The 19,221-nt window shown below is 36.5% G+C and overlaps 1 protein-coding gene across 1 annotated transcript in view; it reads right to left on the reverse strand.

Moving 5' to 3' along the window:
- Positions 1 to 19,221, reverse strand: part of LOC145669859 (derlin-1-like) — a 45,785-nt gene that overhangs the window by 652 nt on the left and 25,912 nt on the right. Inside the window, exons 3-6 of the mRNA XM_081738206.1 lie at positions 17,172 to 17,283; positions 13,389 to 13,480; positions 11,869 to 12,017; positions 5,856 to 5,963 (exon numbers count right to left, since the gene is read on the reverse strand). Of these exons, the coding sequence (XP_081594332.1) occupies positions 5,856 to 5,963; positions 11,869 to 12,017; positions 13,389 to 13,480; positions 17,172 to 17,283 (461 nt within the window). The remainder of the gene's footprint in view (positions 1 to 5,855; positions 5,964 to 11,868; positions 12,018 to 13,388; positions 13,481 to 17,171; positions 17,284 to 19,221) is intronic.

Consider the following 19,221-nt stretch of genomic DNA (forward strand, 5'->3'; position numbering starts at 1 on the left):
GTCAGCATATTCTGGAAATCTCTAATGAAGAAATGCATGCATGAAACCCATAACCCCCAAAATGCCCTTTACTTTTATTTCAGCAGTGGTACAATTTGTACCGTACGTTGTCAACTATAACATATAGGCTAGGTAGCAGTAGATACCTATAGTAGTAAATATAGGTATTGCGATTTACAACGGGCTACCTCGCTTGTATAACGGCCCATTCAAACAGCAAAGCTAGCAGATTTATGAAAACTAACTGATTTTATCCAAGAATGATATTGCAATTTTTATGCTCGTTTACGTATTACTGCAAAGAGTCCCATCAAACTTCATAGCAAGACAACAGGAGTCCTCGTAACAGAAGTAGACTCTAACACTTCCATTGTGACATCACATTCGAAAGAAGATTGATGTCTGTTTTGCAATAAAGGTTGAGTATCTTAGCATTCTCCTGTGAAACTTTCCTTTATTGTGTTTGTTTCTTTTACTCCGATAACATAAACATATTATTAAGTCACATGTTTAATGTATGATGGATGTTATAAGCACCAGAGAGCATGTAAACAATTTTACAGGGGTTTAAGGGAGTCCTGCAAGAAAGATTCTAACGTAACCTAGCCTTTCAGCATATTTCTGAATAGTATGACCGTTTAAGTTTTCATTTACTGCAGGTTATTATAACATTAGTACCTCCAGTGTATGACGTCAATAAAAAAAGGTTGTACGAAATGTAAGCACTAATTTCGGGTTATGAGTTACATGCATGGAACAGTTTGCTTTCAATGTGTGAATATTATTATTGTTGTGACTTTCTATATAATGATATTGCAGTAATCGTTTAACATTTAATGAAACATATACGCACACTGATATTGATAATGCATCGCATCAATAAACAAAGTTGTACAAGAGATATTCATTACTTTATTTAGACTTGTTTTTCTCTGAACTTGTTTTGTGTGGGTTATCGGTTTCATGCACTGTGCCACAGAATTTAAAGTGGTCTGGTAGTCAAGATATTGAACCTTGCATTGTGATCTGAGCAATGTTTTTATTATTATTATTATTATTATTATTATTATTATTATTATTATTATTATTATTATTATTATTATTATTATTATTATTATTCTCTTATTATGGGATCATGGAAGTGAGAATTTGACGGATGATACCTTGTTACCCTTGGGAAATCCAAATTGGCGGCCATCCAATATCGAAACTATAGGCTAAACATAATCTTGGCTTCGAATGGTTGTATCTCCTAAACTACTAGCCTATTCATTATTGTTCAAACACTAAATTATGTAGCTTATAATGTAAAATATGGTACCACTTGTTGTTACACACACTTAATATTGTTTGTGATGAGAAAAACAACTGAATTTAAAATATAATTTTTTTCGATAAGTTTTTAAATCACATATTGCAAAATCACAAGGAAAGGGCTAGAATAATGGAAAAGAGTTTAGAATAATTTTTGAGAGCTCGTTAAATTTACTTTAATTTAACGTATGATTTATTTGAGTACGTTAAAAGATAAGTAAGTTCTTGACAGTAAACAACTATAACTTGAAAACTTAGCTCTTCAGTGAAAGACTTATTTAAAAGACATTTCGCTATTTGTGTTACGTAAGAAATACAGTATGCAAGTGATATATTTATTTTAGTCATTTGCCCAAACTAAATAAAGTGAAATGAAACTCTTTACTCTATCTAGTTGCACAAATTCTATATGGCTGCTAAACGTTTTTTTCTTAATTTCAACCTAAAGTTATATCTGCCGAACAACAGTAATTTACCAATCTTTCAAGCTTTACACTGCATAAACCATTATGCATCTTTGAACCTTTACACTACATATGCACTACATATGCACATTACGGAGCATTTAACCTTTATGCTACATATGTGTATTTTTGTTACATGTGTAGATGTATAGGGCTTAAATTGTAAAAAATTGTCCTGGACATAAAAAGGATCAAAGTTCCGGGAGCCTGGAAAGATCGTGAATTTACCATGACATGGCTGTCGGAGGACAAGCAAAGAAAGGTTGACAGAATGAGAGGGTATTAGGACATTTGCGGTACAACCAGAAACCCAGTTTTTCTGGGCCATTTTCAGTACTGTTCAAAACTTTCCTTTAGACAACGGGACATTTGCGGTACACATCGTGGAACGTGCGCCAAAAACATCCATCTCACCCACGTTAGTCTAAATTAGAATGACTATAATAATAAAGGAGGTAGATGTGGAGATGGAATAGCCTAATATTATGTTAATCATTCTAATTGGTTGATTTTGGTAGGTTATGGATATATGAGAGAAGATCACGCGGGCCACCTAATGGAAATTATCACAATAATGAAAATCTCTAAGAAAAAAACCAAGGGCTTTTCATCAGAGTTTTTACTACAGATGTATCGCAATTTCAAGAACAAACTTGGGAGAAAACAAATATTGTCCCTTTGATTTTTATAAATAGCATCTCGAAGAACGCTATTCCAGCAAGAAACGCACATTAGTCTGTGTTTTAATCAGTGTTTGTGGAGGAAAATTAAGGAATTGGGACTTATAAATGACTAAATAATCAATTCCAGAGGTGATGCCCAACTTCAGAATGTGTTCTGTCGTAGCATTATACATACAGGACTTTATACCTACTTTTGGGCCACTCTGTATGTTACTGTTAAGTGTTTATCTTTAATGTACTAATTGAACTCTATTATAAATCATGTGGCTAAGCGGTTAGCGTACGTGCCTTTGGCGTGGGAGGCCCCGGATTCGATTCCCGGCGGGAGCTCATGTGGTTCAGATTCCACGTTAATCAGTAGGTCCACGTCTCATATAGCCTCGCTGCTGAAAAGGGACGTTAAACTCAAAATCAACTCAACACAAATTACTAATTCATTGAACGTTAATTCTGACTTTGTCTTTTATACTTATTCCGAACCAGATCTGACCAAAAATCCCTAAATATGTTCATAACAATGAACAACGTGTGCAAAATGAGTGACTTGTGATAAATCACTCCACAGGCAAGGTGCTTTTTTGGATAATTCCGTAATACTTTCTCGTAATTAGAAATATCTCAATATGTTGAAAACGAAGAAAGAAGAATATGATATTTCAACTTTGAATAAACACTGGCAAATAGTTATTTGAAAACTGTTAATAAAACCTATAGAAGAAAACAAAAAATATTAATATTTCTAAAAGTTCTCTTTAAATATCATGGACAGGCGTTCGACCAATCACAGATAAGAATTTGTTTACATTTTTTTTAGTTTTAGCCAATCACAAACAAGCATTTGTTTACATCTTTCGAATGTGTGTACTATGTATTCTAGTAAATGTGTTTTTCACTTTTCTACACCGTATATAAGTGATCCTTATATTTGGGTTTACATGTTCTTAGTGTTCTGAGAAAGATTTGTATGTATGTATAATGAGTTAATAATGAGAGAAAATTTTTAGTCTGCTTTAATATGCAAAAAAAAAAAAAAAAAAAAAAAAGTCCCGAGTCCCCTGAAAAAGTCATGTTATTCTCCCCTAGAACAACTTACTGACTACACAAATATAAAATTTGGTCTTTGTACAGCAGTTGATACTGTGTGCTTATCCTCTAACTGAACACCAGACAATATCCTCTCTTAACTTGGAGAATAAGAAGTTATTTCGATTGTACCGCAAATGCCCCAGTACCGCAACTGTCGATATCACAAGTGTTGCTCTTTCGAGTGAGAGAGACAATTCTGTGAATGTCTTTGTAGTTAAATGTAGCACAATCTACGATGTTTAGCATCTTCTTGAATCGAATTTATGTAAAGAAGTACAATCTGAGGATTGTGCATCATGTGAATGAGGACTATCAAATCGTCATTCTGGATTTTGGAGGGAAGTGGATTGTCCGCATAGGACCGACATCATTGCTCGCAAGGTCGACAGATGCATATGTACATGCCAGGGGCGGATCCAGGGGAGGGCGATCGCCCCCCCACCCAGAAGAGGAAACTTTCTTATTTTATATATATAAATAAAACCCATCAAAAAGTTTGGAGGCCTTAAAAGTAGCAGTATGACAACCCACCGCCCCCCCCCAGAAGTCGGTCCTGGATCCGCCCCTGGTACATGCAGGGGTAAATGTGAGGGGGAACGCAGGGGGATGCCGTCCTCCCGCTTCCAGAAAATATCCGTGGCGTCCCCTCACTTTCTAAAAAAATTACAATGTGCAAAGACAGGCACGGGGGACAGTGTGACGTCATGCGTCCCCTTACCTTTTCAGATCCACTTTTACCCTTGTGTATATGTTAAGACGAAAGTATACACGGTAGAGATCTTGATGACTTTAAAGCAAAAATATCTAGAGTCATAGTAGGCACAGTCGGTAAGCAGTTTCAAAATGATGTTGCAGGAATGCATCACTGTGAAGGGTGCATAGTTGTAGATGTAGCTATGATGGCGACAGGCAGGCACGTGTAGCCAGGGGGGCATGAAATGAAAAAAATTAAGGAAGGATGAAACAAAATGAAATGAGAAAAAGAAGAATCAGAGTTAAAAATAAACTACAGGAAGCTTTTGGTTACTCTTTTTATGAGGAGATTTGTATTATTTGCAATACAGGTGGCGAAGTGAGCGAAATTCAGGGAATTTCAGTCAGGGAATTTGAAATTTTTAGAAAAGTTAGCGATTTTTCAGAATTTCTAATCAGGGAGATTTCAAGCTTCGGAAAGCATAGTGCCGTTCTGAAACAGCGTGGACATTTTTTATCATAATTTTTCGTCATCGCATCCTTGCAGAATCAAACATGTTATTTCAAAAACAATTTTCTACTGCTCCTTTAACCTGTCATTTGGAACCGACTGTAGTTGACAGAATAATAAAAACAAAAATGTATGTGGAAAGAAAGTTCTGTTATCATTTCATTCAACAGAGAAAGGAACGCAAATATTGTAAAATATTTTACAAGACATTATTGAGTACGTACTTTTTATAATAGTGAATATGTACTTTTTATAATAGTTGAGGTCATAATGAAAGGAAAATTGTTATATTTCAATAAACAGAGGAAGGACGTAAATATTGTATAATCTTTTTCAATATTTGTTTTATTTTACTCGAAATTTTTTATAGTTTGTTATTGAAATACTCACCAACATACCCTCATTTTATTGTCCTAACAAACCAATATATGTTGATAGTAAAGTAGTTTAGATTAATCGAGCTCCTGAGCCTTCAGAATTTCATGTCAGCCCCCCCCCCCCTCTTACGAAATCCTGGCTAAACGAACCAATATATATTCCAGTAAAATAATTTAGAATGATCGAGCCCCTGGTATGATGACCACAGTATTTCATGTCACGGATCCCACCCCTTCACGAAATCCTGGCTACGTGCCTGCGACAGGCATGCAGCGTTGCAAGTTTTGCAGAACACCTCGATTTCACTTAAATATTCCGTGATCATTAGAAACTTTTAGTGCATTGAAATGTGGCAAAGGTTTTCAGAAAAAGTGAAAGTGGAATAGAAACTTTACTAGGCCCAAGATCGATTATTTGTTCGTTGGCAGATTTACAAGTTGTAGCTAAAAATGATATAAGAAGTTGTCGCATTGTCAAATATAGAAGACAATGCCTAGAAATGATTCTTTCCCGCTTAACTGTTGTAAATATATCAAAACAATATTGTGTCAGTTGATAATTGTCTTAAAGGAGCCGCTTGTTGCAGCGTCTCATATACCAAGTCATTGCGGTCGGGGTGTACAAACAAAATTCATTCCCACTTCTTTTTTTGTGGCCCATTTCAAATGTTATATGTTAAGAAAAGCCTTACCCTATTCCTTTGCAAGTGCACTGTTAATTACTTACAGACATCCTGGAGTGCTTATCAGGGTTCGTCCGTAATATAATGGCGCTAAGTATTCAAGGTAATAATATAAATGGCCTACGAGAATGCCAATCAATTCCGGCCAGGCGCTGAAATTAATATAAAAACAAATTAATGAAGTTGAACAATATTCTCACATATGAATCATATATAGAACAAATACTGTAATTAGTTATAGCTCTAGGGTTTGTAATTTAACAGTTATGAAACTACGAACACCTCTTCTTAAATTATGCGACTTCAATATTAAAACAGATCTATGACTTTAGACTGCATTAGAGGGACAGAGAGAAATTAAACTTGTTAAGAAGTAAATTTCTACCACTTGCGGTCTTAGTAAAGATACATTAGAAGCTATGGATTATTCCTTAAGTCGCTGAATCGATTGCAAATCCGTTTGTCGATATTTGTTATCATTTTTGTTCTATAACGTTTAACGTTGAAACCGGAAATGGATTATTTCTATCACTCATGGTTTGAATAAAGGGTTAACGGAGGAAATGAAACGTATTGTTTGCAGGCTGAATTTATTGCAGAAAACCGCTTCTCGATTTTCTTATCATTTTCGTTCTATGTTAACCAATATTCAAACCGGAAGTACTAGGAATTTTCAACTACTTCCGGTTTGGAGGGTGTTACGGATGGCAACGGTATATTCCTTAGGACACTGAAGCGTTTCCAACAAAACCGCATTGGCGTTATCTGTTACCGTTCTTCTTTTACAGTAATTAACGCTGAAACCGGAAATGGTTTATATGTATCACTTCCGGTTTAATGTAAGATTTACAGAGAAGATGGATCACAGTATTTGAACGTTCTATTGATTGCAGAAAAACTGCTTCTAGATATCTCTTGCCGTTTTTGCTCTATGTAAGTCAATATTGAAATTGAGAATGCTAATAAAATTCAACCACTTCCGGTTGAACCACTTTAGTAGTGTGTTACGAGTGATAATGGTAGGTTTTCTTAAGATGCTGAATCGACTGTTAGAAACCATTTGTTGCTATCTATAACCGTTCTTATTCAATGGCAATAAACATTGAAACTGGAAACGGTTGATTTCTACCACTTCCGATTTGATTAGAGAGTTGAGGTGGAACTTAATCTTGGGACGTTGAACTGATTGCAAAAACCTACTTCTCTATATATTTTATCATTTTTTTTCCTCTGATACCCGTCGACAGATATACAGAAAGACGGATAGAAGTTCTAAGACTTCCGACACTTAGATGTAGCACAGTTTGGAAAACTAAAAATTTTAAATGCTTAAACATTACTTTTAACTTCAAAACTATGCTGTGAATACGTATTGGAAGTCCTATAAAAGAGACCTTCCGTCGGTAGGTGTAAGAGAAAAAACGGTAACAAATAGCGAGAGGTATTTTTTTTTCTTAAACGGATTTAGCGTCCCTACCGACTCTATCCTTATCCCTCTATCATTTCCGGTTCCCCTTTACTACTTCCGGTTTCAACACTCAATAATTTTGGATGCTTATAGTAGTCTCAAAACCCAATTCCCATATAGCAGTGAAAGTCTTGGGATAGTAGGATATCCAAGCAACGTCCTATGTTGCCAGTGGATGTCCCTGTTGTTCAATTATGTCTCAGAAACGGGACTTCGTACGGAAATCCTGTGGAACATTTCTGGACTCTTTGTGTGACAAAGACTGTACGATACGATTTATGCACATCCAAATATCCGTGACAGGTACATCCCATTGAATTCAAAGGGAAATCTCGTGGAAGTTTGTACTGACTACCTTAATATCTTTGGACAGGTAGTCACAAGGACTTAGTAAGTAACGTCAACATGGACAACTTCTAGTCACTTATAACTTACGTGAAATCAGTACGAAATTCTGCAATAATTGTGAAAATCTAATTCTCTTTTAGCAAATGTTGCAAATACCCTTCACATTGCTGTATACACAGCTAAACCTGACAAACCATTTTCCATTATATTTACTGAACTGTATGAACAGTATTGTTATTGTTATTAACCTCATCCTTGACACTTTTGTGCAATTCATCCAATGTTCTTGGAAGATCCTCATTTAAATTATCCTTTAGATCAAGGTTTCTCAACTTGGTGATCAGGAATCCTAAGAGTGTCGAGAGAGAAATGCATGCGGGTTGCGAAAGGAGGTGAGAAAGATCAAAGTATTAGAAGTAGCAGAAAGATACTTTTTAAATATTTTGATAGACACATTTTTATTTTCATGTCTATTGCCAAACTTATTCATATTGTAAAACTATGTCCCATATAGCTTATAAGTAGAGCGAAAATAAAAAGTGTGTCCGCAATCGACTACTGGCTTTTATTATAAAATTTCCACTATAAAGAAATACTATACAAATAATCTCTTCAAATTCACACGGCTAGTTATAGGTAGTCTTTGACCGTAAGGTCGCAGACAGGATCTCTGCAAAGCCCCGAAGCAGGCTAGGCAGAGTGAAGTTAGGGGTCCAAAGCTCCGATGCAAGCAGTGGGTTGGTTAGGTGGCCAACAAAGCCCCGAAGCAGGCTAAGCGGCTGAGGTTGGAATTCCCGCCAAAGCCCCGAAGCAGGCTGGGCCAGGAAAAAGGAAAGGCTTAGTCTCGAAGCAGACTAGAGGTCTGGGGTTAGGTTACTCCTAATGTTCCGAAGCAAACAATAGGAGGGGCACCAGTGAAGTGGCACAGAATTGCCGTCGTCCAGCCAATTTATAGAGGTCCGTGGGTGGCGGTGGCGCTGCTGCTCCGTTGGCATCGTCTGCTCCATGGGAGGGGCCAGAAGCCCGTCGTCTGCAGGTGATAGTAGATCCATCTGGTGTGTGGAACCCTCTTGCTAAACCACGTGGTGGCGTTTGTAAACAGTGGCGTGTAGAATTGTTTATTCACAACACCATGTGGGGCATTACAATATATATAAGGTTTACACACATCATACAACTGTAAGCGATATGCAACAATTATACAAAAACTTATTGCATAATTGTTGGGGTCACAGGCAACAGGTTGTAATAAAAGGGAGTTGTGTTTCCTTAATCTGAACTTGGAGTACAATCTATTCTTTTCACCTTTTGTCAAAGTTAAAAAGAAGACATTAGTCCTTTTAGAATTTCACTATACGTTAGGATTTTCAATGATCACTGATACAGTATTAATTCACAAGAAGAAGCCTATTACTACATGTTTTGTTTTAAATCAAAGACACAAAGTGCTATTGATAACATATTTCATGACCGGCTTTTGAAAAAGTTTCCCTATTTGACCTGTATGTATGTAGTGTATATTTGTAGGGATGTTTGCAATTATCTCGGGAATCATAGGTCATATTTCGATGTGGTTTTCACTAATCTAATACATTATTCCCAAGGAAGGTTTTTATGTGTAAAATATTTGAAAAAAAAAATAATTAATTAATATTTAAAAATAATATAATTTCAACGGCAGAAGAAACATATCCTAAAATATGCTGTAACCAGAAATTCAACAAAGTAAGGAGTTCTGCGTACAACCAAGGGGTAAGAACAAATTTTATCTACCTTTCTCCAAATGTTGTTGATGTTGATTTTGAGTTTAACGTCCCTTTCAGCAACGTGGCTATATGAAATGGATTTCTACAAATGATTTAACACTAATGATGGAAGTTTAGCTCATTAACGACATCATGACTGTTTAGATGCTAGTCTTGCTCAACGTCTGCCAGAATTTCACCCAACGTTTTCTGTGATTGTTCCGCACTGCGTGGAGCATCTTGAACATCGACATTTACAGAACGATGTGAAAAGGGGCGAACGCAAGGGATTCCCCAAAAGGATGAGAAGCATGCCGCGGACGTTATGAGGGCAAAGTGAGGTGAGAGGATGTATGTGAAGTGTTCGCCTTGTACACATCTAATCTTAGTATCTTTGGATAGTCCATGTTGAGAGTCTGTGTGGGCCGCCTAACACCGCCCTTTTATCTCTTGTCGTTTTGCCAGAATTAGCCTTCAAAGTTCATTTTCCCACCCTTTTGAACTTCCGTAACTCGGTTAGGAGGCCGAAATGGACATTGTGTTACATAGACATTTTTACTTGTTTTCATCTGTAGAATCACCTCCCAAGCGTTGTGAACAACCTTTCTTTACTGTGAATGTCGCCGGTCACGAATTCACATGACCTGGAATCAAATCTCCGATTCTTCGAACCAGATATAAGCACTGTACCGATGGGCAATCATGACTCCCTATAGGTTTGTTGTTAGTAAGCTTCTGGATATTTAGATACTTCAAACAGGAAACACAAAAATCAGTAAAACAGGAACTAGAAATAGGCAAAGAAACTAATCAAAATAGACCACAACATACATCAAAATTACTCAAGAACTATATGAACATTAAGCATGTAGTTACTGAGAAAGAAAGGAAATTAATAATTGAAGAAAACTCATTTCTTTCGATATTTTGTAAGTGAGCGAGTCCAGGCGAATTACTTTCTGAATGAAAAGTGTATGTTACACAGCAGCAACGAGATGACGTAAGCTGCTTTAGATAATTTACACTTTTATCAAAATAAAATTGTAAAATGTAGCGCAGACTTGTGTAAAGTTCACTTTTCCTCCCTTTTATCACTCAGTGTCAGTTGTCAAATGACGTTAGACTGTACCCACTGCGACTGATATACTTTGCGATTTGGAGCACAAAACAGCATCTCATATACAAGATGCTACTATATACAAGATGCTACTACATTTTAGACTACTTGCTACTTTCTTGCGGTTTTCACCAATGTAATATGCTGTTCTTAAGGAAGGTTGTTATCTATAATAAAATATATTTCAATAATTTGATAAGTAATTAGTACGCACTTTATAGAACACCCAATTTATAGGAAGTTATTGTCCTATTTCTAATTTAGGGATCTAACTAAACTACCAGGAAACGAAAAAGTAGAAAAGTTTTTAAACTCACTCCAAAAATGCACTAAAAGCAAAAAAATTATTTAAAAAACAAAAAATGAACAGCTTTTAAACGTGGCACTAAAACACAATGAATAATAAAAGAGCTCAAAACCGAATAATAATAATAATAATAATAATAATAATAATAATAATAATAATAATAATAATAATAATAATAATAATAATAATAATAATAATAATAATAATAATAATAAAGCCTTTAAAACAGAAATTAATTTGTTACTATTATTAATATAACTTTTAAATTGATATAATATAATATAACTCGATATAATATAATATCATATAATCGATATAATATAAATCAATATAATATGCCTTTAAAATTAGCATTCAAATAATTATATTAGGGATTAAGTTTGGTTTGGCATACCTTGAAAAAATTATAGATAATAGTAACAAATTATTTTCTATTTTCAAGGCTTTGTTAGTTTTATTATAACAGTAATGGATACAGTTGGATGCATTTTTGTGTCCTGGATCCCTGGTGCAACGAGATGGGCAACCCAAACTTGCCGAGGTACTGTACATATCCTGGTTCTATACTACCATACCAAATTTTCAAATTCCGTTCCAAATTTTAATAGGGGTGGTCCTACGGACCTCTCCCAAGATTTAGGGAATGGGCCAAAGTACTCCTGCCAAAATTTAGAGGGAGTGGTCCTATTTACCCAGGCCATGACCCCTGAGCAGGGACCTGGACACAAAAGTGCGCCCAATTGTCCCCATTATTATTATTATTATTATTATTATTATTATTATTATTATTAGTAGTAGTAGTAGTAGTAGTAGTAGTAGTAGTAGTAGTAGTAGTAGTAGTAGTAGTAGTAGTAGTAGAATACTTTTATTATTTAGTGCCATTTTTTAAAGTCTGTTCATATTTATATTTTTATATTCATATTTATATCCAATTGAAGGACTCAAGTTGACTAAGGTGAACACCCATGGAAAGCAAGATGCTGGAAGCTGGACTCCAAATAAAAAGATAAAAATCACATTAATATTTATCTGATTCTTAAATAGATTATTGAATGAAAATATGCTCTCTCACCTTCCAATAGTGATGAAGTTAATTAAGGCCAGCACCCAGACAAAGTAAGCCGCTTTAAACTGGAATCCAAACCAGGAGGTGATCATTACATTTGTGTTTAATTGACACCATACGTAGAGCATGCTGTTCACCAAAGGATCCAACAGAAACTAAAATATAAAACAATATTTGTCTTTAATTTAAATGATAAAATATGCTTCTAGTGAATAACTTGGGGGCACGGTGGTTCAGTGGTAGAGCAATTACCTCTGGCGTATGGGGTTCCTGGTTCGATTCCTGGTCGAGTAAGTTTGTGGAGTTCAACATCGTGTTCGTGGGCTTTTTCGGGGTACTTCCGTTTCCTCCCATTTTCTCACTTCAACAATTTCTTCTATCATTATTCTCTTCCCTTAATCATTGTTTCCCTTAGCCTAAAAGGCATAATCGCGGGACGTTAAACTAAAATACTTCATTTCATTTGATTTTATAGTAGAGCTCCCTGGTGGCTAATCGATTAGCGTACGCGCCTTTGGCGTGGGAGACCCGGGTTCGGATTCCCGGCGGGAGCTCATGTGGTTCGGATTCCACGTTAATCAGTAGGTCCACGTCTCATATAGCCTCGCTGCTGAAAGGGACGCTAAACTAAAATCAACTCAACTTAACTTGATTTCATAGTAAATAACTTTGTCACGCATGAAACAAACATAAAGATATTTCGAGAATTTATGAACACATATTTCGCTCGTGTCTTTCTCATATGAAGAGTTCCGTCCGAGTTCTATTCCCGCTAGGCGTCAAATTTTGTATGTTGAATTAGAATCCTGAGGCAATTGCCAAGTTACTTAAATTAAGATGTGGATATAACGGGAGCTACTGTAGAGTTAGTATAATCGGCTACACGGAGAGAAAAATCAAGGACATTTAGAAGAAAAATTTGTAGATTTGGGCTATAGACGTTTTCCCTGCTGCTGCTTCTGCTACAGAAGGAAATTAGTAATCTGTGTTGCAGTGCAGATTTTCTGGCTGGTGTAGTGTCAGTTTAAAATTAAATAATGTATATGAAATTAAATGAAATCCAGTTAACATCCTACGATTATACCCTTAAGGCTAAGGGAGACTGATGATTAAGGCAAGTGAATGTAGGAGGAAACGGAAGTAACCCGAAAAGACTCATGGACACAATGTAGTTCACTACAAACTTACTTGGCCGGGGATAGAGTCAGGGACCCCACACACCAAAGGTAAGTGCTCTTTCACTGAGCCAGCGCGTACTCCGGTGTGTACTCAGGAAATCTGTTATTTCTAATGCATTCTGAATACTGAATGTATATATTATTAAATTGTTATTATATTACTTATTTTAATACATTATTCTGTTTATTCAGGAGCTTCTATGGACGCGCTACTATTACTGAGTAAGGCATTAAAATAAGTTAGGAAGTATTCTTTGTTTTAATACACAGTAAATAGATTGCAAGCATTTAGAACTGTGTTTTTTTTTACAATCCCGCAGGTAAAAATCAGTTAAATAATGTACTCACATGAATTTGAAGAATTAGACAACTTATTGCGCAGAAAAACCACATAAAAAGCAGCATGAACAAGTAGTCAGCTGGTCTCCCAAGATAAGCACCTGAAAATTAACTTCAATATTCAGTTCATGACTATTAAACACTAAAAGAAATCTTTAAAAATCTGAAATCAGTTTATTAGTGCATAATTATTTAATATTTTCCTTATACCGATACTAATGAATTTAATAGAAACATTTCGAATTGAAAATGCGTCAGATGTCTAGGTTGGCAATGGTCAAGTGGCGATCGCAGCGCCTGGCTGTTGTTGGCAGTGTGTTACGGCAAACTTTATACCACTTGACCATCAGTAGAATTACAGTGTGAAGTGAACTGGGCAGATGATGATAGTATAAAATCAGCAATCTTTGATTTCCAAATTGTTGGTGCTCACTTATATGGTGCGAACGTGGCAAAAGTGAGAAATGAGTTGCATATGTCGCGAGGGACAGTGTGCAAGGAGATGACGGCCTACAAAATTCACAGCAAAAGGACATCGGTGAAGAGGAATAGTGGTCGGAAGAAAACCCGCAACGACAGGTTCCAGCGAGTGTTAAAGCCAATTGTCACTCAGCAGAACCGTCGTGCAACAGCGGTGCAAGTGACGGGAGAACTGAAGCAGTCCCTCCCACAGCGTGTGTCGACAATCAGTCCACATCGCAACTAGTTAATGACAGGCGAAAGTGTTGATAAGAAGTCTTGACGCTTTAGCATGACACCGATGATGCCGCAAGTTTGCAACATGGAACGGTAACTGGAAACATGTGGTATGGTCAGGCGTCATCTTTTCCCTTGTTCCAAATCACAGGCCATGTTTATCTGTGTAAGACACTCAACAAACCGTATGATACCCTGGTTCTCAGTGGCTCCTGTACTGACCAGAGTTGCCAACCTCACAGAACAAAATAAAAAATTATCGATTTTCGTCTTTAAAATATCTATTTAAAAAAATATCGTAGACTCGTTATGCAGGATAATTGTAGAATCAATAATATATAATAAACTTATATAATAATCTTCAGTTTCGAACTGCTTTTCTCATCAATTTTAAATCCTTATTTTAACACTACTATGAACAACATTTCTAGCCCTTTGTAAGCTATTGAATTTAGAGAATGAATGCAGAGTTGTCATTTGTAAATTCTCAAATCATTATTGATTTATTTTAGTGGAAATAACTATTAAAAATCTCAGTGTGTGTCAGGGGCGAATCCAGGACGGACTTCTGGGGGGAGCGGTGGGTTGTCATACTGCTACTTAAAGCTACATTTAAGAGCTCTAAACTCTGGGGAGGGTTTTATTTATATATATAAAATAAAAAAGTTTCCTCTTCTGGGGGGACCGCTCCGGTCGCCCCCCCCCCCTGGATCCGCCATCTACAGTTTTTGCACATTCAAAAACTGCAAAAAAAATGTAAGTTCTAAAATTATCATATATTCATCTATTATCGGAAGAGCATTATCATATATAGATAGCATTTTGGAGTTCTAGTATCTATTTTTAGGTACTAAAGTAGTGTCTTCATTGTTCGATTAAAAAAGAACCAATAAAGCTTTTTACTTCGTGTTTGTGTGTGTGTTGTGTTGTGTTTTTCAAGTATAAAGGCATTGTAGAACACGTTACGTATGGTTTCACGCCTTTCTGAGTCGAGAATAGTAGATGGCGGTTATAACAAAAAAAAATCGCTAGGTCTATTTTTATTATTTCTGGCGGGCTTACTTTTGCACCTAGAAGATTGAAATTTTGCACAAACATTCAGTCTACCGAGTAGTATTTATCAGATTTTTTTCTGATCTCTGCATTAACACATGTGGTTCAGAGGGACAAAAGGGATATTTATTACCAAAAAATCCCTTTTTTCGCGATTTTCGCGCCTCAGGTATATGAGGAAGACATATGAATGGTACCGTTTGAAAGGTAGTTCTATTCTGAAAAGAATGATAGACGAACCATGGTCCTATAGTAAATAGGATGTATCAGGAAATTTTTACCTGAAATCCTGAAAAAAATAGGCCTATTTTTATTATCTTATAGTGGGCTTACTTTTGTACCTAGAAGATTAAAATTTTACACATACATTAAGTCCACCGAGTAGTATTTATCATTTTTTTTTTAGATCTCTTTGTTAACACAGAAGAGATCCAAAAGGGTAAAAAGGGTAAAAATGGGGCAAAAAGGTAAAGAAAAGGGATATTTCTACAAAAATATCCCTTTTTCGCGATTTTCCCTTCTCAGGTTTATGATGAAGACATGTGAATTCTACCGTTTGAAAGGCTCTTCTATTCTGAAGAGAATGAGCTGCAAAGCATGACCCTACGATAAATGGGGATGTCTTAGGAAATTTTCTATAGCGCGTCTCACTCTTAGATTGCAGTACAGAGTAAATGGAGCGCGCTGTTGCCACATTTCTTCCGCCGTATGTTTTCTTCTGAAGAAAGAACAAGAAAGACTGAAAGAGTGCCTGACTCTGTAAATAAAGTCTTTTTCAAATTCATATATTTTCATCGCTTTTGCCATTCCATTTGCGCAAATTCATTTGGAACGTCGAATTAGAGGCTAATGATTGTGATCATCAGACTTTTCTTTTTGGGTGGATATGGCAAAGACCGTAAACATGATCAAACATGTAAATTTTAAACAAACGCCTTTCTGAGTATTCAAAGGAAAAGAGCTAAGTCTAGCTGCTGTAGTAAGACAAATTTTGACATTCTATGAATGTTACTTTGGCCTTATACTGTAGCGCTTTGAGTCAACACAACACAAACTTACGATACTCGATATAATTTACGATAATCGACATTTTGGGCATTATGCAGAGTCGTTTTGACGCTTGATTAGCGTCATACTAAAGAGTTCGACTAACATACGTTTCCTGCAGTAGTCAGGCCTTTAGTATTACTTAATCATACGTCAAAATGACTCTGTATAAGGCTCATCATTTATAATTCCTTAATGTATTTTCTAAGTTGAAGGGTAAGGGGGGAGGGAAAGAAGGAATGTCACAAAACTGCATTTTCGAGAAAACGGCGTTTTAATATTGAAAACCGCGTAAAAAAAATATGGTTATTAAATCTTTTGTCTCTTTTTACATGGGCATTTCTACATGTACGCATGCATGGCATATACAGTCAAATAGTACCAAGAGTCACCAAGAGATAGGACAAAACACCCGGTGAAGCACGCACATGGACATTCCTTGTTTTTTTCCCTCACCCTTCAGTTGCATTGCATTGCGATCCGCAAGTTTTCCGAACTCCTATACGAAGTAAGGACTTTTATCTGTGATTACTTGCAACTTCAAGCAGTAGCCTTTCGTATAACTTGAATGTACTGTTAAATAACTTATGGTTAAAAACATAGAATTGAACTATTTTTTTAATTAATACACAATAACACACTGAGCAAGGCTCTGTGATAATATGTAAAAAACAGTATCACATAACAGTTTCAACACAATAACACAGTATCACATAACTGTGTCTTCATCAGACTTCCACTCCTTAAGGCTGCTTGGAAGTTGGTCATTACTTATATACTCTCCGGAGATGAAGAAAGAGTGGAAGTCTGATGAATACACAGTTATTGTGTTGAAACTGTTACATGGTACTCTTTTTTTTTTTTTTTTCATATTATCACATAGCCTTGCTCAGTGTGTTATTGTGTATTAGTACAAAATGGAAACAAGGCCTGATAGAATAGATGTAGGACATTTTTTAATTAATAAGAAATAAAAGCTAATTACATTATATTTACCAGTTTCCAACATGGCAGAGAAGTGGTAAATAAAGAAAAGATCAATCAGGAAGTGAAGACCACTTTCCGGTATAATCGGGAAGAAAAACGTAGAAGTGAACAATCTCCAAAACTGTAATTACAAAATTAAAAACTAAATCAATTATAGAGGCCGTATTGACATACACGTAGGGCTACATACGTACATAACATCCATCATATGAAGGTCGGGTAGAAAGTTTCTGTGATGATCTGATGTAATTCGTGTATTTTAGGGTGCTCTCTTGTGAATATATATATTGCCTCTATCCAGAGTTGTGATGCAGGATAGAATTGTTCACAAGTCAGCAGCTCATGGTTGATCGCACAGTAATTAGTTATGTGTTCCAGAAAGATTTGATGAGCACCATTTCACCAGGACATTTAAAACACATAGCAATACCAGGGGTGCCCACAAAGGGGTGCTATGACGGAAACTGCGTCATTGAAATATTTGGGGGAGGTTAAAAATCTATATAAATATGTTTGAGGTGGTGTAAAAATTAATCGATAATATTTTTTTCATGGAAGAACACCTACGGATAGACAATTGAGGGTGGTGCGTCATGGACATGAGGGGGTGGACACCACTGGCAATACTGTACTCATTGTATTTGACTACAAGATAGTGAATGGATGAATTAAAATGTGAATAGTGACAAGTCTCGTGGAGGAAGTTTGCAGAGTACGAGAACATTCCGTTCACAAACGAGAACATTATAAAAATGTACGATGTGATCATAGTGGATCTGCGAAGTACCAACACTTTTAGGCATCCTCATGTGCAGGGTCGGACTGGCTATTAGTGGGCCCGGCGGCTATCATATTGTGTTGGCCTCGAATTTTCAATCCTCTCTCCCAGAGCTTGATGTACGAGGATTGCCGCCGTTATTGTTTACAAGAATATTAGTTGTCGCATACGTTTTCCACATTTTTTGTCTTCCTCCTGACCTCTCTTTATTAAAATTTTCATTTGGCCACCCCCCCCCCCACCTTTTGATTTGGCCTCTGTCTCGGCGGTGATCGCCACCTAGCCATCTGGGCCAGTCCGGACCTCCTCGTGTGCTTGTAGTCATTTACGAGAATCTGGATATCTGTGAGGTCGCTGCAGGCAGAGTTCCCCCCAAAAAAAATTAACAACGTGTCAACCGTTTGTGTTGGAGCTAAACTCGAAGCTCGTATGTGCAGAATGGAAGGATTTTCCAAACAGGTCCTGACTCAGAATGAGAATGCATTTCGATTTGAAGACAAAAACTAGCCAGAACAGTAGAAACAAATAACATCTCCTCCAAAAAATTTGCCAACTTTGCGCAAAGTAATAACAGAGTCGATTTTCTCCCATTCACAAAGAGTTTACGTTGAATTCCTGCTCAAGGAAGAAATAAATATTAGGAATTGTTTGAACACTTCAAACGATGAATCCTGCTGAAATGCTTTCGTAAAATTGGAAAGAAATTTTCTCTTCCATCACGATAATGCATCCTCCTATACTGTTCGCCAGATACTGCATCAATTTAATATCTATGGCTTCGAGTTTTTCGTACATCATTGTATTTGCCCGACTTGGCGTCTTCAAACTCTCACCTCCTCTTTATAAAAGTGCTATTGAATGAAATGTATCTTCCTTGTGATGATGGTATTATGAATGATACATCTGAATAGCAGGACTTCCAAAAAGTACACTCTTTTACAGTAAGTGTTACAAGAATAGTTTTATCTCCGATGGGAAATGTGCAACAAGACTATATTGAACGCACATGATATGTTAGCTCGATACCTCATCTTTTTTCTTATCAAGCCAGAAACTTTGCAGCCGATTCTCGTGTAGGCGTGCGTGCTCAAATCTTTGGAGTAAGTGTAGTTGAACCAGGGGCGGATCCAGGGTGATGATCGGGGCGATCTCCCCCCCCCAAGAAGAGTAAAACTTTCTTATTTTAAATATATAAATAAAACCCATTGCAAAGTTTGGAGCCCTTAAAAGTAACACTACGACAACCCGCCGCTCCCCCAGAAGTCGGTCCTGGATCCGCCC

Source organism: Thermobia domestica, chromosome 2 (genome assembly GCF_964235325.1).
Source record: "Thermobia domestica chromosome 2, izTheDome1.hap1.1, whole genome shotgun sequence".
Taxonomy (NCBI): Eukaryota; Metazoa; Arthropoda; class Insecta; order Zygentoma; family Lepismatidae; genus Thermobia; species Thermobia domestica.